The 22,879-nt window shown below is 42.6% G+C and overlaps 2 protein-coding genes across 2 annotated transcripts in view; one reads left to right on the top strand and one right to left on the bottom strand.

Moving 5' to 3' along the window:
• Positions 1 to 22,879, top strand: part of LOC116634720 (laminin subunit alpha-4) — a 154,135-nt gene that overhangs the window by 50,175 nt on the left and 81,081 nt on the right. Inside the window, exon 4 of the mRNA XM_032408263.1 lies at positions 296 to 376. Within this exon, the coding sequence (XP_032264154.1) occupies positions 296 to 376 (81 nt within the window). The remainder of the gene's footprint in view (positions 1 to 295; positions 377 to 22,879) is intronic.
• Positions 13,798 to 19,137, bottom strand: LOC116634567 (laminin subunit alpha-4-like). The gene is made up of 3 exons (XM_032408037.1): positions 18,274 to 19,137; positions 16,235 to 16,330; positions 13,798 to 14,401 (listed from the first exon to the last, which is right to left on the bottom strand). Exons 1-3 carry the CDS (start codon positions 18,524 to 18,526, stop codon positions 14,127 to 14,129), a joined length of 624 nt encoding a protein of 207 aa, XP_032263928.1. The 5' UTR covers positions 18,527 to 19,137; the 3' UTR covers positions 13,798 to 14,126.

Genomic DNA, 22,879 nt, shown 5'->3' on the forward strand with positions numbered 1-22,879 from the left:
TAAATATTCTAGAAATTCCCACTGCTTCAAATAAAAATAATTAAGTGCCTCTATGGCAAAATAAGTAAGTGGATCTGGGAAATGGTCTCACCAGTGGATGAGCATTTTGGCATTTTCTGTCTGGGCCTGCTAGTCTAAACTTTCCTGAAAGGAAGAAGATTTGATTTAAGTAAAGCAAATGATGACACCCATTAGAACTTGACTGAGACCAAGGTAGAGATGACTGAATCAAAAGTTAAGACAATCTTTTCAGTGATGTGTAGAATTGACTTCTAATATTCTCTTATAATTCTAGTTTTGCAGAATCCTGCTATAGAAAAAATGGAGCCGTTCGGTGTATTTGTAAAGAAAACTATGCTGGACCTAACTGTGAAAGGTAGGCTAATATAATTCACTATTTTCTGTGTGGGTCAAAGGAAACTTTCTGTTTCTTGCACTCATCAGCTCTGCCATGCTCCCATTCACTGGGTCTTAAGATGACAGCATGGGGACTACATTTCAGAACCCTTTGGGAGGCTTTCCTAAATCCCATGCCCCAGATAGAGCTGGGACAATATGCTCCCAATGGGTCCAGATCAGGATAAATGGTCAGGTGAAGAGGAAAATGAATATGTATATTTTGAAAGATTCTCTAGATGGTTTTGGTAACACTCCTCTCTCTCTCCATCACTGGGAGCCAGTAATTAATAGAGAGACTTCCTCAATAGAAAAAATAGGTGGGGGAGAATCCTCTATCAGTCAGTAAAGCAATACACTAACAAAGGCACGAACCTATTATTTAGTCCATTCTTCATACCATCTCCTCCCCTGAAAAGTAAACAAATTTCATGAGAGTTTGGATTTTCTGAATCTCTATCTGTATTTACACCTAACATCCTTTTTTAAAGTTGCTCTGGGCTTTGCTCAAATAAGAAAGACTTTGGCAACTAAAGATGTGAGCTTCCCACTGCATGATTTCCTGGCGAGACATTTCCCATCCTCCCCACCTGTCAGTTACTCAATTTTCTCAAATCAAATGGCTTTTGCTAAAAGAGTCTCACAGAAAGGTCTTCTTATTTTTAACAGAAATGGCATTAACATCAGCCTCTCCATGTGGTTGGGCAGCGAGATGATGTGGGTGCCGTAAAGACAGGGAGGGAAGGACCAGGGGACTTCTCAAGCCTCTGGTCCAGCATCTACACATGCTTACCTCCCAGTGGCGTACTCCCACTGCCCCAAATGTGGGCATAAAGGCCTGGGACTCCAAATGTCAACCTTGAATGATATGCCATCTCACTTCCTCAGAAAACACCCTCTACCTCTCAAAGAGTCGTTCTGGAACCCTTTTTAAAAAGCCACAGTGTCTATGGTGCAGGGAAAATCTCTATACTCAGAGGGCATTGCTATTATGATTATTAAATGTACAAATCGTAGATAATTCCTTCACTGAAGATTTTTTTAAGGGATTTTTCTCTTTTTTTGCTATGAGGGAAGAGGGAAAGTGAAGGCCCATGGTGCATATGAATTTCATCCTTCGAGAGGGACAAATAGAGATTTGGTTAATTAATGTTTGTGACACACTCATTCCATATTTTCTTACTCCGGGACCCAGTAATATGAGACCCCTGACTTACTCACTTTCTGGCTCCGTGTGAATCAGAGAGGACCGTTCATCAGCCAGGGATGGAACTTTTTGTCCTCAGTGACTGAGGTTGAAGTCCATTTAGTCTGACAGAGATTGGGCAGTATTATCAGCTAACGGGTGTTCGAGGGCCCCTGGGATGGACTGCTGACCACATGCAAGGCCTCCCAGAAGTGAAGTCATCTTTGTCCCTCCGGGCTCAGTCCTGCAAAGTTGCACCAGGACGCAGATCCAGGTTCTGTCAGTGAGAGCAGGGGGCCCAGCACAGGACAGCATGCCTGCCTCAGATGTGGGATGGTAGATGATAAGCCTCCTGGTGCACATTGAAGGCTCCTGGCCCTGCCATTGCCCTGTAAGGCTTGGTCAGATCTGGTGGAACAGTAGGGTCAAGGGGAGAGCACTAGTTGTCAAATATTGAGGAAATGTCGCTTCAGCCTGGCCGAGTTTGTATCTCAGCTCCAGCCCTTGGGGATCCTCCTGAGCGAGTTATTTGAGCTCTAAGTGCCAATTTCCACATCTCCAGAATGGAGAAAATGAAAATGCTCACCTCCTCGGGCGGTCATGGAGTGATACTGTGAGGTATTTAGTATGGCACGCGGCACTTAATGCTCGATAAAAATTGCCTGGTGACGGTAGGAGTCACTTTTGCCATTGTCCAGTTCCCACCCCCTGGTATAATGTGTGCCTGGGAGAAGTTGGCTCGTTTCCCTGAATCGCAGTTTCTTTAGCCAGAAATGATAGCTTTGAACTAGATAGTGCCCTTTGTTGTTTATCTCCTGTGTCCTCCCTGCTTTACATTCCTCATCTCTCAGCCTGACGACCGCCCTGAGAGCAGGTGTTATTCTGTCATATTGCAGATAAGGAAACTGAGGCTAAGGGAGGTGATGGGCCTGGTCCACAGTCACAACACTGCTAAGTGGGGGGGGGGGGGGGGGGCAAGGGCCAGGATTCATACATTTTGGCTGAAAAATCTGGATTCTTTCCCTGTGCCCATACTGTTTTTCCTAAACGTCTTCCCAAAGGTCTTCTGTTTTAAACTTTGACAATTAATGAAGTAGATGAGTCTCTGATATTCAGGAGAAGCACAGTGAACCTGCTCCTAGATTCCCTTTGACTGGAGGCTGCAGCAACAGATGTGCAGGAAATAAGCATCCTTCAAAGGCCTGTCATCAGCATTGGGGGAGGATCGCTCTGAGCAACTTTCTCGGCTTCATCTCCTCTCTTCCATCCACCCTTCCTCACACCCTGCTGTTTTAAAGAGAATGAACTGAGGCCTTTTACACCAAAAATTGACCTTACCATCCAGGGGACTCTTCCTCAAAATGGAAATCACAGGGATCCATACTGCACACAAGTTTGAGAAACATTGGTCTAAAGCATAAAATATGAACCTCCTACTGTACCATGTAAAACATCTCAAACACCCTTGTTTTTCCAGCAGATTGGTGGAGGGGATAGGGATATGATACATCTAAGACATGGTCTCTTGTCCTCAGTGAAAGTCAAGGCTAGAGCAGGAAACAAACCCAAACACCATTCATCACAAGGGAAGAAAGGAAAGCCTGATAGAAGGACAAGCAAAACCTCTTCAAGAGGGCAGTGCAAGGAGTGATCGCTTTCCCACAGAGAGGGCTGGGTCATTGGGAAGGGGGTAACCTTCACTGCTTTTGTTTTGTGTTTGACCTTGGGACTGGCAGAGGTTTAGTTTTGTTTTGAGTTTAACAGCCAGGTTGTTAAACTGTCGCAGTAAGCTTCATCGAATCTATATTTTCAATGTATCTGTGACCTTGGACACAGATATTCATGGAGGTTCATGAGTTCCCAGTGAATATTTTCTTAATTTTGTGTTTAATTTCAATGATAATCTTGAGGAAAAAGTTACCTGAAACACGTCTGGACTTTCCGTAGGACCACTTTATAATAAAGGGAGATCTGCCTCAGAGCAGAGGAGAAAGTAACAGCCAGGGGTGTGTCAATGACACATTACAGACAATTGGAGGTCAAATGGCATGACATCAAAGCAAACTGAGTCATCACCTAGCACATGGCAGGACATGGATGCTGAGCTCACACAATCCTCTACCATGTCATGTTGCAAGTAGCCCTTCAGTTGCAACAAGAAAACATCATCCATTGTCTTGAATTGATACTATTACTTTGAATTCATTAGTTTCACAGTTTTGTTTGTGTTTTATTTGTAAAATTTATTTTGGTTTTCAAAATGTATAAAAGCCATAGGTATAACTAGTTTCTGCCTAGTTTTATGTTCGAACTATTTAAAGATTTAAAGATAATTTAGATGAACACTAGGAGAGGTATTCTATGAGACTGTTTTTCCTTTCACAGGGATCCATGCTGCACACAAGTTTGAGAAACATTGATCTAAAGCACAAAACGTTAACCTCTTACTGTACCATGTAAAACAGTGCAAACACCCTTGTTTTTACAATGAGGTCCATCTTTTTTAGCCTGCCCTGGCCCCTGGCTGGCTCTTTCCCAAAGTCCTTTTCCCCACCTCACACTTTAACTTCTGCATGTGGGAGCTGCGGCCCCCCAAATCCACCAGATCAACTATAGAGCTCACCACGTTGTCTTGTGTTAAGATGATGACTGTGACAATGATGACAAAAATAGTAACATTGATGGAGTGCTTACTGGTGCCACATAGCTATTGTAAGCACTTCACATACAATGACACATTTAAACCTTAAAAAAAAAAAATCCTATGAGATACCATTTTCATCCTTATTTATAGAGGAGGAAAGTGAGAGACAGAGAGATTAAGCCACATGCTCACAATCACACATTTGGGGTTTTTTTTCAGTCTCTACTATTAAAGTAGGAATTCCTCAGCAGAAGTAGCATCTCATTCATCTCTCTGCTGTTCTTCCCCCATCACGGTATCTGAAACATGGTAGACACTCCATTATATTTAAGTAATACCTCTTTTTTTTTTTTTAATGAAAAGACAATAACAGTACTGCTAATGTTCCTTTAAAAAGGTACCTGTAGTGATGAGAGTCAGTCATTGCTTGCCTGGTTTGATCCCCCACTCCACTCCTCCTCATGCCAGGAAAATGGAAGAGGTGACACTGAACTGAGTGAGTCAAAACACGGCCCTCTGGCTGAATAGAGGTTGTAAATGGAAGTTATCACCTGATGCAAATAATTATAAAATGTGCAGGCCTTATAGACAGGAATTTTGCAATTTTTATTCTCATCCCAGTGTGACTTTCCATTTGCTCTAAGTAGTACATTTTATTTTTTTACCTTATTTTTTGTAAGAGAGAGAGAGAGCACATGAGCATGAGCTGGGGCGGGGGGAGGGGTAGAGGGAGAGGAAGAAAGAATCTTAAGCAGGCTCCATGCTCAGCACAGAGCCTGATGCCGGGCTCAATCTCATGACCCTGAGATCATGACCTGAGTGGAAATCAAGAGTCGGATACTCAACTGACTGAGCCACCCAGGCACTCCTAAGTAGTACCTTTTAAAGATGAGGAGCCTGGGGCGGAGCAAGATGGCGGAGGAGTAGGAGACCTGGATTTTGTCTCCTCTCAGGAATTCAGCTGGATAGGGATCAAACCATTCTGAACACCTACAAACTCAACAGGAGATCGAAGAAAAGAATAGCAACAACTCTCTGAACAGAAAAGCGACCACTTTCTGGAAGGTAGGACGTGCGGAGAAGTGAATCCGAGGCGATATTCGGGAGGATAGACGGCGGGGGAGGGGCCTCCATCGGCTGCTTCTGGCAAGTGATAGAGCAGCAGAGCACAAAATCGGAACTTTTAGAAGTCTGCTCTGCTGAGGGACATCGCTCCGGTGGCTAAGTGGGGGGTGGAACCCTCGTGGGACAGTGTGGTCTCAGGACCCTCGGGGTCACAGAAAGACCGGCAGAGCTCCCAGGTATCGTGTGGGGGGAAGCCGGCTGCAGAGACGGAGCCCAGGCGCGGGCTCCCAGCTCGGGGTTGCCATAAACCGTGATCCGCAGCACAGTCAGGCCACTGCTCCTCCAGCAGGGACCCAACAAGCGGCAGATCCGGGGAGACTCACCTTCTTCCCCCGGGAGGAGCGGCGCGGGAGCGCAGCACAGGGATCTGCTGGGTTGGAGACTCCACCCGGGGTCGGGTGCCAGAGATAGAAACGCGCGGTCACAGGCCGGGTGAGCACGGAGTGCGGCCGGAGACCGGGGAGACGGGAGTGACTGACGGCTTTTCTCTGGGGGCTCACTGAGGAGCGGGGCCCCGAGTTCTCAGCTCCTCCGAGGCGGAGATTGGGAGGCCGCCATTTTCACTCTCCGCCTCCAAAGCTGTACGGAAAGCTTGCAGGGAACAAAAGCTCCCGAGAGCAAACCCGAGCAGATTACTTAGCCCAGAGGGGGCAAGGGCGGGACAATTCCGCCTCCGGCAAAGACATTTGGAAACCACGGCAACAGGCCCCTCCCCCAGAAGATCAGCGAGAACAGCCAGCCAAGACCAAGTTTACCGATCAGTGAGAACGGGAGAACTCCAGCGCTAGGGGAATACTGCACATAGAATTCATGCCTTTTTTACCATAATTCTTTAGTCTTTCAAAGTTAATTTTTTTTAACTGTCTTTTTTTTTTTTTGAATTTTTCTTTTTCCCTTTTTCAACCAACATCTTATCAATCCCTTTTTTTAAAAACATTTTTATTTTTCATTTTTAGAGTCATATTCTATCCCTTCATAGTAGTTACCCGTATTTTTGGCATATATATATAAGTTGTTCTTTCTTTAAAATTTTGAGATAGTTTCTTCTAACAGATCAAAATATACCCTAAATCTCTAGTATATGGTTTTTTTCTACTCCCCTGCCTGATCACATTCTCTCCCTTTTTTTTTCTTTTTTCTTTTTTTAAATCCTCTTCTTTCTTTTTTCAAACAACTTATCAATTCCTTTTATAAAATTTTTTATGATTTCCATCTTTACAGTCATATTCCATTCCTTCATCATATCAACCCTTATTTTTGTACATATATAAGTTTTTCTTTCTTTAAAATTTTCGGAGGCACTTTCTTCTAACAGACCAAAATACACCCAAAATCTAGTGTGTGGCACTGATCTATATACCAGCCTGATCATATTTGATCACATTCTGGTTTTGTTTTGTTTTGTTTTCTGTTTTTGTTTGTTTTTATCTTTATCTTTTTCTTTTTCTTTTTTCTCTCTTTCCCTTTCTTTTCCCACTGCTTCAGGTCTTTTCTGATTTGTTTAGAGTATATTTTCTGGGGACGTTATTACCCTGCTAGCATTTTGTTCTCTCATTAATCTATCCTCCTCTGCACAAAACGACAAGACGGAAAGAATCACCTCAACAAAAAGAACAAGAGGTAGTACCAACTGCCAGGGACCTACTCAATACGGACATTAGTACGATGTCAGATCTAGAGTTCAGAATCATCACTTTAAAGATACTAGCTGGGCTTGAAAAAAGCATGGAAGTTATTAGAGAAACCCTTTCTGGAGAAGTAAAAGAACTAAAATCTAACCAAGTAGAAACCAAAAAGGCTATTAATGAGGTGCAATCAAATATGGGGGCGCTAACTGCTAGGACAAATGAGGCAGAAGAAAGAATCAGTGAGATAGAAGACCAAATGATGGAAAATAAAGAAGCTGAGAAAAAGAGAGATAAACAACTACTGGATCACGAGGGCAGAATTCGAGAGATAAACGATACCATAAGACGAAACAACATTAGAATAATTGGGATCCCAGAAGAAGAAGAAAGAGAGAGAGGGGCAGAAGGTATAATGGAGCAAATTATAGCAGAGAACTTCCCTAATTTGGGGAAGGAAACAGGCATCAAAATCCAGGAAGCACAGAGAACCCCTCTCAAAATCAATAAAAATAGGTCAACACCCCGACATCTAATAGTAAAACTTACGAGTCTCAGAGACAAAGAGAAAATCCTGAAAGCAGCTCGGGAGAAGAGATCTGTAACCTACAATGGTAGAAACATTAGATTGGCAACAGACTTATCCACAGAGACCTGGCAGGCCAGAAAGGACTGGCAGGACATATTCAGAGCACTAAATGAGAAAAATATGCAGCCAAGAATACTATATCCAGCTAGGCTGTCATTGAAAATTGAAGGAGAGATAAAAAGCTTCCAGGACAAACAAAAACTAAAGGAATTTGCAAACACGAAACCAGCCCTACAAGAAATATTGAAAGGGGTCCTCTAAGCAAAGAGAGAGCCTAAAAGCAACATAGACCAGAAAGGAACACAAACAATATACAGTAACAGTCACTTTACAGGCAATACAATGGCACTAAATTCCTATCTTTCAATAGTTACCCTGAATGTAAATGGGCTAAATGCCCCAATCAAAAGACGCAGGCTATCAGATTGGATTAAAAAACAAGACCCATCGATATGCTGTCTGCAAGAGACTCATTTTAGACCCAAAGACACCCCCAGATTGAAAGTGAGGGGGTGGAAAACCATTTACCATGCTAATGGACACCAAAAGAAAGCTGGGGTGGCAATCCTTATATCAGACAAATTAGATTTTAAACCAAAGACTGTAATAAGAGATGAGGAAGGACACTATATCCTACTTAAAGGGTCTATCCAACAAGAAGATCTAACAATTGTAAATATCTATGCCCCTAACATGGGAGCAGCCAATTATATTAGGCAATTAAAAACAAAAGCAAAGAAACACATCGACAACAATACAATAATAGTGGGGGACTTTAACACCCCCCTCACTGAAATGGACAGATCATCTAAGCAAAAGATCAACAAGGAAATAAAGACTTTAAATGACACACTGGACCAAATGGACTTCACAGATATATTCAGAACATTTCATCCCAAAGCAACAGAATACACATTCTTCCTGGAACATTCTCCAGAATAGATCACATCCTAGGTCACAAATCAGGTCTCAACAGGTACCAAAAGATTGGGATCATTCCCTGCATATTTTCAGACCACAATGCTTTGAAACTAGAACTCAATCACAAGAGGAAAGTCGGAAAGAACTCAAATACATGGAGGCTAAAGAGCATCCTACTGAAGAATGAATGGGTCAACCAGGAAATTAAAGACGGATTAAAAAAGTTCATGGAGAAAAATGAAAATGAAAACACAACTGTTCAAAATCTTTGGGATACAGCAAAGGCAGTCCTAAGAGGAAAGTATATAGCAATACAAGCCTTTCTCAAGAAACAAGAAAGGTCTCAAGTACACAACCTAACCCTACACCTAAAGGAGCTGGAGAAAGAACAGCAAATAAAGCCTAAACCCAGCAGGAGAAGAGAAATAATAAAGATCAGAGCAGAAATCAATGAAATAGAAACCAAAAGAACAGTAGAACAGATCAACGAAACTAGGAGCTGGTTCTTTGAAAGAATTAACAAGATTGATAAACCCCTGGCCGGACTTATCAAAAAGAAAAGAGAAATGACCCAAATCAACAAAATCATGAATGAAAGAGGAGAGATCACAACCAACACCAAAGAAATACAAATAATTATAAGAACATATTATGAGCAACTCTATGCCAGCAAATTAGATAACCTGGAAGAAATGGGTGCATTCCTAGAGATGTATCAACTACCAAAACTGAACCAGGAAGAAATAGAAAACCTGAACAGACCTATAACCACTAAGGAAATTGAAGCAGTCATCAAAAATCTCCCAACAAACAAAAGCCCAGGGCCAGAGGGCTTCCCAGAGGAATTCTACCAAACATTTAAAGAAGAATTAATACCTATTCTTCTGAAACTGTTCCAAAAAAATAGAAATGGAAGGAAAACTTCCAAACTCATTTTATGAGGCCACCATTACCTTGATCCCAAAACCAGACAAAGACCCATCAAAAAGGAGAATTACAGACCAATATCCTTGATGAACATGGATGCAAAAATTCTCACCAAAATACTAGCCAATAGGATCCAACAGTACATTAAAAGGATTATTTACCATGACCAAGTGGGATTTATCCTTGGGCTGCAAGGTTGGTTCAACATCCGCAAATCAATCAACGTGATACAATACATTAACAAAAGAAAGAACAAGAATCATATGATCCTCTCAATAGATGCAGAAAAAGCATTTGACAAAGTACAGCATTCTTTCTTGATCAAAACTCTTCAGAGTATAGGCATAGAGGGTACATACCTCAATATCATAAAAGCCATCTATGAAAAACCCACAGTGAATATCATTCTCAATGGGGAAAAATTGAGAGCTTTCCCCCTAAGGTCAGGAACACGGCAGGGATGTCCACTATCACCACTGCTATTCAACATAGTATTAGAAGTCCTAGCCACATCAATCAGACAACAAAAAGAAATCAAAGGCATCCGAATCGGCAAAGAAGAAGTCAAAAACTCACACTTTGCAGATGATATGATACTTTATGTGGAAAACCCAAAAGACTCCACCCCAAAACTGCTAGAACTCATACAGGAATTCAGTAAAGTGGCAGGATATAAAATCAATGCACAGAAGTCAGTGGCATTCCTATACACCAACAACAAGACAGAAGAAAGAGAAATTAAGGAGTCGATCCCATTTACAATTGCACCCAAAACCATAAGATACCTAGGAATAAATCTAACCAAAGAGGCAAAGGATCTGTACTCAGAAAACTATAAAATACTCGTGAAAGAAATTGAGGAAGACATAAAGAAATGGAAAAACGTTCCATGCTCATGGATTGGAAGAACAAACATTGTGAAGATGTCAATGCTACCTAGAGCAATCTACACATTCAATGCAATCCCCATGAAAATACCATCCACTTTTTTCAAAGAAATGGAACAAATAATCCTAAAATTTGTATGGAACCAGAAAAGACCCCGCATAGCCAGAGGAATGTTGAAAAAGAAAAGCAAAGCTGGCGGCTTCACAATTCCGGACTTCCAGCTCTATTACAAAGCTGTCATCATCAAGACAGTATGGTACTGGCACAAAAACAGACACATAGATCAATGGAACAGAATAGAAAGCCCAGAAATGGACCCTCAACTCTATGGTCAACTAATCTTTGACAAAGCAGGAAAGAATGTCCAATGAACAAAAGACAGTCTCTTCAACAAATGGTGTTGGGAAAATTGGACAGCCACATGCAGAAGAATGAAACTGGACCATTTCCTTACACCACACAGAAAATGGACTCAAAATGGTTGAAAGACCTCAATGTGAGACAGGAGTCCATCAAAATCCTAAAGGAGAACGCAGGCAGCAACCTCTTCGACCTCAGCCACAGCAACTTCTTCCTAGAAACATCGCCAAAGGCAAGGGAAGCAAGGGCAAAAATGAACTATTGGGACTTCATCAAGATGAAAAGCTTTTGCACAACAAAAGAAACAGTCAACAACACCAAAAGACAACCGACAGAATGGGAGAAGATATTTGCAAATGACATATCAGATAAAGGGCTAATATCCAAAATCTATAAAGAACTTCTTAAAGTCAACACCCAAAGAACAAATGATCTAATCAAGAAATGGGCAGAAGACATGAACAGACATTTTTCCAAAGAAGACATCCAAATGGCCAACAGACACATGAAAAAGTGCTCAACATTGTTTGGCATCAGGGAAATCCAAATCAAAACCTCAATGAGATACCACCTCACCCCAGTCAGAATGGCTAAAATTAACAAGTCAGGAAATGACAGATGTTGGCGGGGATGCAGAGAAAGGGGAACCCTCCTACACTGTTGGTGGGAATGCAAGCTGGTGCAGCCACTCTGGAAAACAGTATGGAGTTTCCTCAAAAAGTTGAAAATAGAGCTACCATATGATCCAGCAATTGCACTACTGGGTATTTACCCCAAAGATACAAATGTAAGAATCCGAAGGGGCACGTGCACCCCGATGTTTATAGCAGCAATGTCCACAATAGCCAAACTGTGGAAAGAGCCAAGATGTCCATCGACAGATGAATGGATAAAGAAGTGGTATATATATACAATGGAATATTATGTAGCCATCAAAAGGAATGAGATCTTGCCATTTGCAATCACATGGATGGAACTGGAGGGTGTTACGCTGAGCGAAATAAGTCAATCAGAGAAAGACATGTATCATATGATCTCACTGATATGAGGAATTCTTAATCTCAGGAAACAAACTGAGGGTTGCTGGAGTGGTGGGGGGTGGGAGGGATGGGGTTCCTGGGTGATAGACACTGGGGAGGGTATGTGCTATGATGAGCACTGAGAATTGTGCGAGACTGTTGAATCACAGATCTGTACCTCTGAAACAAATAATACAATATATGTTAAAAAAAAAAAAAGAAGAAGATAGCAGGAGGGGAAGAATGAAGGGGGGGAATCGGAGGAGGAGACAAACCATGAGAGACGATGGACTCTGAAAAACAAACTGAGGGTTCTAGAGGGGAGCAGGGTGGGAGGATGGGTTGGCCTGGTGGCGGGTATTGGGGAGGGCACATTCTGCATGAATGAATCGTGGAACACTGGGTCAAAAACTAATGATGTAATGTATGGTGATTAACATAACAATAAAAAATTAAATTAAAAAAACCCCTATACATAAAGGGGAGCCTGGGTGGCTCAGTTGGTTAAGTGTCTGATTCTTGGTTTTGGCTCAGGTCGTGATCTCAGGGTCCTGAGATTGAGCCCTGCATGGGGCTCTGCATTCAGTGTGGAGTCTGCTTAAGACTCTCTCTCTCGCCCTCCCCCTGCATGCTCTCTCTCTCTCTCAAATAAACAAATAAATCTTTAAAAAATATATATACATACAACGCTCTCAGTATAAGAGGACTCACAGTAGAATGTGAGCTTCTGTTACCAAAACCGTGGGGTCTGAAGGCTGCTGTAAGCTGGTATGAAGGTTGGGGTCTGCACAAGGGTTCCAACGGCCTTCAGGGCTGAAATTCTGCAAGCTCTGCTCATTGGGTTGTGCTCGGGTTGTGCTGGCCATGGAGAAAGGGCACATTTTTCTAATTTCACAAAAGCACCCTGTAGACTGGTGGGCCGCCCAGGGTGTCTGGCATTTACAATTTCAATTTCAAATTTGGCAGACCCTGGAGGAAATGATCAACCCACAAAGATCAATGTAATGTAAAATGTAATGTAAAATGGAGTTTGGAAATTTACTTTCTTTTTTTTTTGGAGAAGAAGAGCAATTCTCTTTATTTCAGACCATTTGGCATCTCTTTTCTGTTTTTGAGGAGTTTGGTCTCATGTAGCTTTACCTGGATTACTTTGAGTAAGCCTTTCAACCCTGACACTGACTTCCTGTCAGCTATAATTATACCTATCTTGAAGTTGTGCTGTTGAGGAAAGAGAGTTCAAGCAGCAAGAGGCCTGAGTCTGGGTGACTACTCTGAGAAGTAGTGCCTTCATGTGTCTAAACAGATGAGTGTGGATAAGAATGATTCCTAAGTTTGGGATAGAATGCTCACTAGGAGTCCACCCAGCTCTATGATTTTGTGATTCTTGCTTTACTTTACATTTTGCATATTTGGCCAATTGCTGTGCATATCATTTATTTGCACCTCTAAAAAGTAGAGTAATGAGCACTTCCTAGGGTAGGTACTGTTGCAGCTGCCCTACATATATATCGCTTGCTGAATTCTCTCCACAACACATGAGGTAGGTGCAATAATGATCCTCAATGCCAGTGGAAAAAACTGAAGAATGTGCAGGTCACATAACTAGTGAGTGTCAGAGCTGGGATCTGAATGCAATCGATCTGGTTTCAAAGTTAGTGCTCTTAACTATTATGTGAAATTGATCAAGTAAAAATCTGCTGGTATTAATTCCATTATCCTTTCAGTTAATTATTATTGTTTTAAAAAATATCTGTTGGTTGTGATGGAAGCCCATAATTTAGAGGGGAAAAAAACACCTCTTCAAGTTTAGATACAGCATGGGGCGCCTGGGTGGCTCAGTCGTTAAGCGTCTGCCTTCGGCTCAGGTCATGATCCCAGTGCCCTGGGATCGAGCCCCGTGTCGGGCTCCCTGCTCCGTGGGAAGCCTGCTTCTCCCTCTCCCACTCCCCTTGCTTGTGTTCCCTCTCTTGCTGTCTCTTTCTCTGTCAAATAAATAAAATCTTAAAAAAAAAAACAGTTTAGATACAGCAGCACTGTTATAGTTTGTTTTTGACTGTTTATTAGATATTAACCACTAGACCTGTGAGGAGGCACTGAGCATGTATGTCTGTGTGCTTCAGTGTGTGTGTGTGGGAAGATGAGAGAGACTGTGTCAGTAAGAAGGAAAGGTAAGGGTGCGAGAGAGAGTGAGCAGGAGAGAGGTTTCTAGAGAAACTCCTCAAAGCACTGCAAATTGAGGTTAAGGTAATGGTAAGTTTGTGGTAAGGACCTGAATAACCAATGCACATTTTTACCAAGGAAATAAGAGTGTTTTCCTTCCCTCAGTAGATTGGTACATAGATACTGCTTGTTTTAGTTGTTACATTCTCCACATTAATTTCTCTTATAGATGGCTGCTCTTGTTTTGGCCTGAAGCTCATGGTTACAATAAACTTTTTCTGATTTCCTAGTCTAACAACCCATCTGTAATACAGCCATGGGACTCAGATGATAGAAAGGACAGGAGTTCTAGGAGCAGTCCTGTAAGACCAGCATGAGATACAGCTAAAGGTACAACATGGCTGCCTACTTTGAGGAGGAAGATGGTGGAGTTGAGTTCATTCACGTGCCTCTGAGCAGCCGCACCGGATGAGACACTCAACAGACCAGATTTGCTGTCTTCAATCGAGAGGGCTGCTAATCGAAGGTCATCAATCAGATCCCAGATGCACTTATCACAGCCTGGAGGTAAAACGGACATGTTATTTCTTTAAAACTGAAAGTCAGCGGGGAAGCACGTGTTCTAGTAGATCATCATGTGTACTTCCTTGGTTAATATTATTTTTATGTTTGTTTCCTGAGGAACTGTTCTGGGTCACAGAACCAGTCCTTACACTCAAAGCACACTGGAGTCTAAGATGACTCAAACTGTACATCGGGCGCTATCCCCACTTCAAACATAACAAAACGAACAAGGCGTGCAACAGGGCAAGTAGGCTGTTGTGGACACCAATCGCGGAACTGAGAAAGGAAGGAAGCATAAAAGGGTAAGCCATTTGCACGGTGGGTGGGGGAGGAGAAGCACGCTCTCCACTTTTCCTTAGTGGTGGGACAACCCTCTGGGATGGCTCTCTTCATGTCAGGCTTTTGCTTAGTGCCCACTGGCGAAACTGTTTGGTAGGCACCCCCTCTTTCCTATTCCTATCCCAGGGGTGGCTCAGCGCCTCCGCATGGCCTGACCTCCTGTCTGGATGAACACTTCGGCCAGAAGGGGGTCTGTACAATGTCACTGTGAATATCTGCTCAGTCTGGGCATATGGTGAAGTAGGTCGTAGTTTCTCCCCGCTCCTTGCATTTCACATTTGAGTTCCGCTTACCGCTGTCCTCCCCCTCACCCCCTCACCCCCCTGCTGCTCCTGGGGGGCCCAGTGCCCACTTGCGGCATACTCAGAAGGACAGCAGACGGTGCTTTGAAGCCGGTCTTGACCACTCTCTGAAACTTTTCTGTTCCCAATCTCTTTTCCTCGGACTGTGCTCTTTTCCAGAGAACGAATAAATGAAGACTGAAGTGTTAATAGTTGTTAATGTGTTAATTTGTTATTTGAAGTTTAACACGGTCTTATGGACATGCTATCTTAAAGGAATGGCTCCCCAGCCAGCACATCATCTAAGGTCCTTAAAATGACCTTGCTGATCAGTGTGTGAACTTTGCCCTGCTTGTGCCTCACATCCTGTGCCATCTTCTAAGATGTGAATCATCCATAACATTAATCTCTTGTGCTTACAGGCACCGAGAGACCAAGATACTCTCGTCTGGGGGAGGGGATACCTAAAGTTAAAATAGTCTTTAAATCACTCTACTTAAAGGCAAATATTAGTTATTTTCTCAGTAAAGGGCTTTCTAAGGCAAATGTTTCCTTAAATCCTAAGAATCAGTCATAGCCTTTTCTAGAAGAAGGGCTTGAAGGGTGCCTGAGAAGTTAAGATCAGCTCTGGGCATTTGCTGTGAAGTGTTTCAGCTGGCTCCTGCACCATCAGGACTGCTCATGATTTGATTGATAGGAATGGCAGAGAAATCCAGGAAAGTAAGACAATAGCTCCATCCCATAAGGCCTGAACATTTTCTTTCTGCTGCCACTTCCGTTTTGGAGTGATTTGGGAAAAGCCACCTAAGTGGCTTAGTGTCTTGGTTTCCCTAGTGTTGTAAAGCATTGTCTGTATATCACATTATCTGAGGATTTGAAGAGATAATATAGAAAGAGGAATTAAAATGAACTCGGTCACTAGGAATTGCTCTTCTGATTCTGCCTTTACCCACTAGGTAAGATGCTGAATTTAAAGGCTTCATAAAATAAATTTTCTAAAGTAGAGTTGTTTCAGTGTAAATCACCCATTTTACCAATTGGAATCAAGTAGCTTCCGCTTAGGGTCCCCTTGGTGGAGGCACAGACAGGGTTAAAGCCGGGAGGGGACTTAGGGAGTTTCTAGAGAGGGAATTGCATAGCTCTTCTTAATCCTACACCTGCAGCACATTAGAGAAAGTGGCGTTAGTCAATCATGTACTGTTATTTTTACTTATGGTTGGGCAGTCCATGCCTGTAGGGGGTTCAAAACCTTCTTCCAAGCATTCTCCAGTTACGCTGTCACATGGGCCTCCCCCACAATTGCACACTGTAGGAAACAAAAACAAGAGGTTAGGGATTTGTTTCTTAATGCTTAAAATATGGCAATGTTTTCCTGGTTTCTAGAAATACTGGCTATCAGTATATAGTTCTTCCAACGGGGATTAATTATATTCTTCCTCACGACGGTGTAGAGTCCGTGATCTAGAGATTATGACCCTCACCCAATTAAGCCCAGCCCATGGAGATTTTCAAAGGCAGCCCTGGGGCAAAGTAAATCTACATTTTCTAGGACTCCTCTCCCAACTTTCTGGGATTCTGACATGACTCTACAATTGCTTCAGTCCAAAAAGATCCTGGGAAGTTTCACAAAGTACAAAATGATCCCGGAACCCATCGTTCAACTGGAATCTGAGAGCCCTCCTTTCATCACAGACTGATTCTCCATTTTAATCCAACTCCAGGGTTGATCATTGCCAGGTGTGAGGTAGGAACAGTGCAGCGGGAGGGAGGGAGGGAGGAGGCTCAAGAGCGATTTTTGGCTCCCACGGTGCTTGACCCTTGGCAAGGCTGACTCCAAACCTCCAAATGATAGCTATCCGTGGGATGACTAGGAATAATGTCGTGGAAAGAATCGGGAACATATTTACGTGAATTTAGAAGACCTGAGAGCCCATTATTAATCTACTGATGATTTTCAAGAATGCCTTTTGGAAAAAAAACAAAAACCCCGATCTTATCAGATTGTTCATTTTCCATTGAGTTTCTCAGTAGCAATTCATTTGTAATATTTAAAAAAGATTTCCTAAGCTATTTATGCTAGCCGTGAGCTGGAATAGTATTGTGAATTCTCCCCCACCTCTTAACTGTCTCTAAAGAATCATCATAAAAAATTAGCTTCATGAGGGACGTACATTTATTACATTTCAGCTGTGTAATGTTCCACAAAATGTAGATTTATTAAACAATTCAGCAAGATCATACTTTATTGCTTCTAACTTCGGCATCTTTTCTAAGAGTGACCTGCGTCTATGTAGTTTAACGTGTTTAGTAAATGTTTTGAGAATTGGAGCATCAATGTCTAAGGCTTTGATTTTGCCAATACTCTTTCGGATGCCTGCCTGACTGGACACAGAACTCCTCTCTTGTCTCTGGTTTTATGCCTCAGTGCACTTGGCTTTCTTGTAGACATGTTCACTTTTATTGTGACTTCTGCAGCTCATATGTGCCTTCTTCTCAACTTTAAACTCTTTACTTCTTAAAATCTTTTCAGGTGGGAATCTGCTTCAGTGAGGGGATTCCAGTAGAAGCATGCCACAAGAATACAATGCCTCTTCCTCACCCTGTTCCCTCTCAGTCACAAAAGAGTAAGAAATATTCAGTCTCAACCTTCCTTTGCCCTGAGGAAGGCGATTTAACTTTATTTCTGAAGAGCTTCACTCTATGCAGCAAATGGATTAGAGAAATCATGAATAAAATTTGTACATTTTAGTCTAACTGAAGTTTAACCAGGAAGATTTCTTATACTGTCCCTGCAATATTTACCCTGACAATTTGAGGACATTGGGGGATGACTAAACTGTACCCTTGGCTTGCTAATCTATTTCACTAAGAAGTCAGTTTTACCAATCACAACTGGTAAAAGGGACATAGCTTCCAGAATAAGAAAACAGAGGTAAATCTTGCAAATTTTCATTCAAAATTCTGGTCAATGATACGTAATCCATGGAAGTCTGATTTACTTCTTTGATCAAAATCGGAAGAATATAAGGTGAAAGTTCATTTGTGTGACTGTCTCATGGTTTATCCTACCCATGAGCTAAGTTGTACCAGTAACCTTGATAAATCATCTACCCCTGGTGAGTTTGGGGTGCACATTCCTAAGAATGCACGTTGCCCTGCAAAAGTGACAAGGGGACACTTGCAGTATCTCCCCAACATCGATCCATCTAGATTCAGTGTACGAGCTGGCCACGATCTACAGTACCGTACCTGCACAGTTCTTGGCTATCCTGGCATCCCCATAGTAGCCAGGGGCACAGCGTTCACACTTGAATCCCGTGGTGTTGCGTAGGCAATTCCTACACTGGCCGGTGACCTCATCACAATCTTCAAAGATCAGGTTGGGATCTGAATTTCCACTGCAGTCACATTTCTTACAGGTGCTTCCAATCAGCAAGGGGTTTCCATAGTAACCGGGGGCACATCTGAGGCAGAAATCGCAGGTTAAAAATTTAGCAGCCATAGTTTTTCTTCTCTTTTATCTTCTCTCCTGCCTAGAAGAAAGGTAGTGAATGTATGTGGATTGACCTCCCAGAATTTGTTCCTACTTTCCCATCTTCCTAATAGGGCCAGACTTTGTTTTTAAGGAACCACTCTTCCCTATTGTGTTGAAGCCCATTCGGTTTGGTCAGACCTCCAGATGCACAAATGTCTAGATACAACTAGCGTGTGGGCATTTTTGGTTACCTCAACAACTAGGGTATGTGGCTGGTATCTGATCGAGAGGTGCCAGATATGCTAAATGTACTGCAGGGGATGCACTACTAGGGCACAGCTAAAACTGGCCAAAATGTTAATATCTGCATTGAGAAACACTGGGATAAATCACCAACTGCCTTGCTATAGTGAATTGTTCAGAGAACCTAAACCTGAGCCAGTTAGTGCCTGGCATTGTCCTGGCTAAAGTAAGTTGGCTGAGAAGTGATTCATTCAGACTGTAGCTCAGGGCTCTTACTTGAGGGGTATGGGAAGACATTCTGTCCATCTGCAGGTGAATGAAGAGGCAGGCAGCACTCAGCTCTGGCAGCCATCTTGTGATGGAGGGAAGCCCGTGTGGAGACAAAGCAGATGGCAGGGCGGAGAGTACCACAGACAAATGAAATTGGAGCCCAGATGGCCATTATTGTGGACATTTTAATATGTGAGCCTACAGAGGCCAGACACCTAACTGCCTTTGTTGTGGGGGCAGAGCTGGTGTCTACGGTCATGCCAGCTGGGTTGCTAATGAGAGACTCCAGCTCATTTGGAGAGTAGAGGCCAAAATCCATCCAGCCTTTGCTGGGCTTGCCAAGCTGTGCCTTCTGGGTGGGGCTGCTTCTGCTCAGAGGAAGAAATGCTTTTCTCTACTTTTCCTGAAGGTGCCTTGTGGGTCAGTAGAGGCCCTACTGTGAGTGGTGGGACCGCAGGCCCCGACCAAGGGGGTAGCTGCTACTCAGCTCCTGTCAACTGTTTCCACACTGTAGCCATGAGGGAATGGAGGATCTGCGTTGCCAGATGTTCCTATTTCTAAAACAAAAAAGTTGAAGTTTGGGTTTTTATCTGAAATCACCGTTTTTAAACTTTGGCTCAAACTTTATAAGAATACTCTGTGAGCCAAACTACACATGTTTTCTGGCTGGCAATAGCCTCCTCTTTGCTGTGACCCTAAACTAGTGTCAAGATTGGCCAACTGGAGCTGAAGATGCTTTGGGAGTGGCTGGAAAGAATGTGTAGTCACCCCTTCATGGAGCCGAAGGTCAGGTGCAGGAGTGGGTTCTGATGTGAGAGAGAAAAAGAAAGGGAGCCGACGGAGGTTTTTGTGATGATAGCAGAGGTGGGGGAAGGCGGGGCTGGCTTCAGATGCAGGGTGGACTGCGGGCTGGAATAGGGAGACCGGGCTGGGGTGCGGAGGGCCTGGGCTGGGACGTTGGACTTGGAGAGGAAAGCAGGAGAGGACTTTCCAAGGAAATCAGGAAGACCTGGCCAATGATAACAAGACATTACATTTTTTAAAAAAAGGATTTCATGATTCAGAATATTTGAAAAATAGAGAAATGAAAAAAAAATCACCTATAATCCCAAGATCCTAACAAAATCACTGTCCGACATTTTGCATACGTTCTTCTGGGCTTTATTCCTATGTCTCAGTGTTTTGGTGTAGTTGTAATCTTTATCCCCTCTACTTGCATTGTATCCCATAGCTTCACTGAGGTGAGTTTATTTAGTTACCACAGACACCCAGGAGGTAGGCCACACAGGCCTGGCATGCTGAGGCTGAGAGGCTACTTTGGGTTTCCAGGCTCATATAGCAAGGAATTCACAGTGCAAGACCCAGACCTCTGACCCTGATGTTCTTTCCTTCACTCCACCCTGGACCACACTGCTGCTGCTATAAATGAATGAATGAATTCATCCAACAGAGGGACAATTCATGTCTATTTTATGTAAGGCGTGGAGAGACAGGAAGAGGAAAAACACACAGCCCATGCCCTGAAAGAACAGAAAGCGAATCAAGCACAATTATATGTAAAATCATGAATTCTAGAAATCGAGGTCCATGAAAAAGATAAGAATGAATGTAAGTGCCACACAACCCATGGAGAGACACCCCGCAGGAGGAAATGTTCAATGAGTTTTGTTATTCATACTCATGTCTTTGCACCTCTGATTTATAGGTTCTCTGGTTCCCAAGCCAGCACAAATCATTCCTTACGGAGTGCATGGCTGGATTGAGTTGCTATCCTTCACTGCAGTTCACCAAACAGAGAGTATGAGACTCTTGGTCCCATTGAAATGGGACTCAGACCTGCCACCTCAAAGTAGAGTTGGGAATCCTGAGGCTGGGAGTGAAGGACCTTGCCCAAGCTCACAGAAGTCAGATGCCACTTACTTTCTTTTTCTGTTGAATTCCACTGTATCTGACCTCCATAGGTCGTCTCTTGGTCTCCCACAAGAGAAAAACCAAATTCTCCATTCTGCAAGTCAGAATCTCAATCACAGGGACAATCTACTTTGTCTTTTGGTGGTCAGTTCAGAGGCAATTCTGAAGTCATAGCCCAAACTTCAACCCTACAGATTTTATAGAATAAGTATGCAAAGGTTTTTTTCCATAGTGCCCTATAATCCCTTACCTTTATAGACAAGAAAACTAAAGTGTGGAGAAGCTAAATAATTTGTTCGTTACTGCAGGGCTCAACCCTATCATCGGACTCCAAGTTTAATGCTCTTTGTATCCCGGGGCGCCTGGGTGGCTCAGTTGTTAGGTGTCTGCCTTCGGCTCAGGTCATGATCCCAGGGTCCTGGGATCTAGCCCCGCATCGGGCTCCCTGCTCCACGGGAAGCCTGCTTCTCCCTCTCCCACTCCCCCTGCTTGTGTTCCCTCTCTCGCTGTCTCTCTCTCTGTCAAATAAATAAATAAAATCTTAAAAAAAAAATGCTCTTTATATCCCACAAGTCTGGCATTAAATGAATTAGCTAATTAATCAATTAGTGATTATAACAATTGAATAATGAAATGCTATCAATGTACCCAATTCCTGCCCTCAAATAACAAATAAAAAAGGTTCAAAAAGACCAGCAGTTGGAATTAGAGTGAGCACTGGAGCCTTGGTACCCAGTAGTCTGGTCCTATCTATTTTCTTCCCCCATTATCTCATTTCTAGCTTTATTAGTGACTTGATTCACTCATGGAAAATAGAGCTGATAAATTTACAGTGTAAACAAAAGAACTGTGGCCTATGAACATTGTCATTTCAGTTAGTGGTCATATTATTTGGGCAAAATAGGAAACAAAGAAATATGTTTTGGGGAAAAAAGATTTTGATCAAAAACTACTGTTCTGGGAATTTTTGGAGCTCTTTTTCTCTCCTCTTCTCTTTCTCTTTTGCTTCACTTCCTAGGGCCATACAGCTGTCACTGAGTACTTTTACCAAGGTTGCCAAAACTCCCAGGTGGCACAGAAGTCTTTCTGGGAGGGATGCCTTTCTATAGCCGTCATTGGGGTTAAATTAAACTCTGAAAAAACAAAAACAAAAACAAAAACACCTGTTACATCGTAGGTGCCATTATAAATGCTTTTTACTTCTCTATGAAAGACTGATAAATAAGGCTAGGAAAATGTACCCATTCAAGGTCACAGGGTAGGAATCCAGAACGGGGGCAAGGTAGAGAGTAGGGATCATAGAAGAATTCTATACAGATAACAGAGTTGATAGTGTAAGTTTGAAAAAACATGGTGCCTTCAGAAAGAATCAGACTAAACCCTGGAATCACAAGCCTCAATAAATGTTAGCTTTCTCTTCCTACTCCTCCCCTTCTTTATTCTTTTCTATCATCAACGCCATCATCAACATCATTATCACTGTCATCATCATTATCTCTGATGATACTATATTCAGCCTTTCCTGTTAGGGTTTTAAGGTCCCCTTGGATTTGCTTTAATTTGCCCCATTCTTCCCTCTTGATCCTTAAGCAATAAGATCCACATGATAAATCCTCATACTGTCTTAGCATGTCTTTCACTCTACTGCAAAACTGAATGGATGAAGGAATATTATTAAAGTTGCCATGGGAGAGAATGTGGAATACTGAGGTACTGAGATCATACACATTTATGAACTGAAAACTCTGGATTGAACATCAAAGGTCCTGGGTTTTGGTTTTGGGTTTACCCCTAAACAATTGTGACTTAGATTAAATCTAATGGATCTGGGTCTCAGGCTCCTCATCTTTATTTTTTATTTTTTTTATTTTTTATTTTTTCATATATTGCATTATTTGTTTCAGAGGTACAGATCTGAGATTCAACAGTCTTGCACAATTCACAGCGCTTACCAGA

Source organism: Phoca vitulina, unplaced genomic scaffold, assembly GCF_004348235.1.
Source record: "Phoca vitulina isolate PV1807 unplaced genomic scaffold, GSC_HSeal_1.0 scaffold9, whole genome shotgun sequence".
In the NCBI taxonomy this organism is placed as follows: Eukaryota; Metazoa; Chordata; class Mammalia; order Carnivora; family Phocidae; genus Phoca; species Phoca vitulina.

Bases quoted from the DNA above. Each gene is read 5' to 3' on its own strand.
- LOC116634567 (XM_032408037.1), bottom strand. From the start codon at position 18,526: ATGGCTGCTAAATTTTTAACCTGCGATTTCTGCCTCAGATGTGCCCCC. The intron at 16,331-18,273 runs GTACGGTACTGT...TGTTTCCTACAG, and splicing joins GATAGCCAAGAACTGTGCAG to TGTGCAATTGTGGGGGAGGC. The intron at 14,402-16,234 runs GTAAAAATAACA...TTTTACCTCCAG, and splicing joins CATGGACTGCCCAACCATAA to GCTGTGATAAGTGCATCTGG.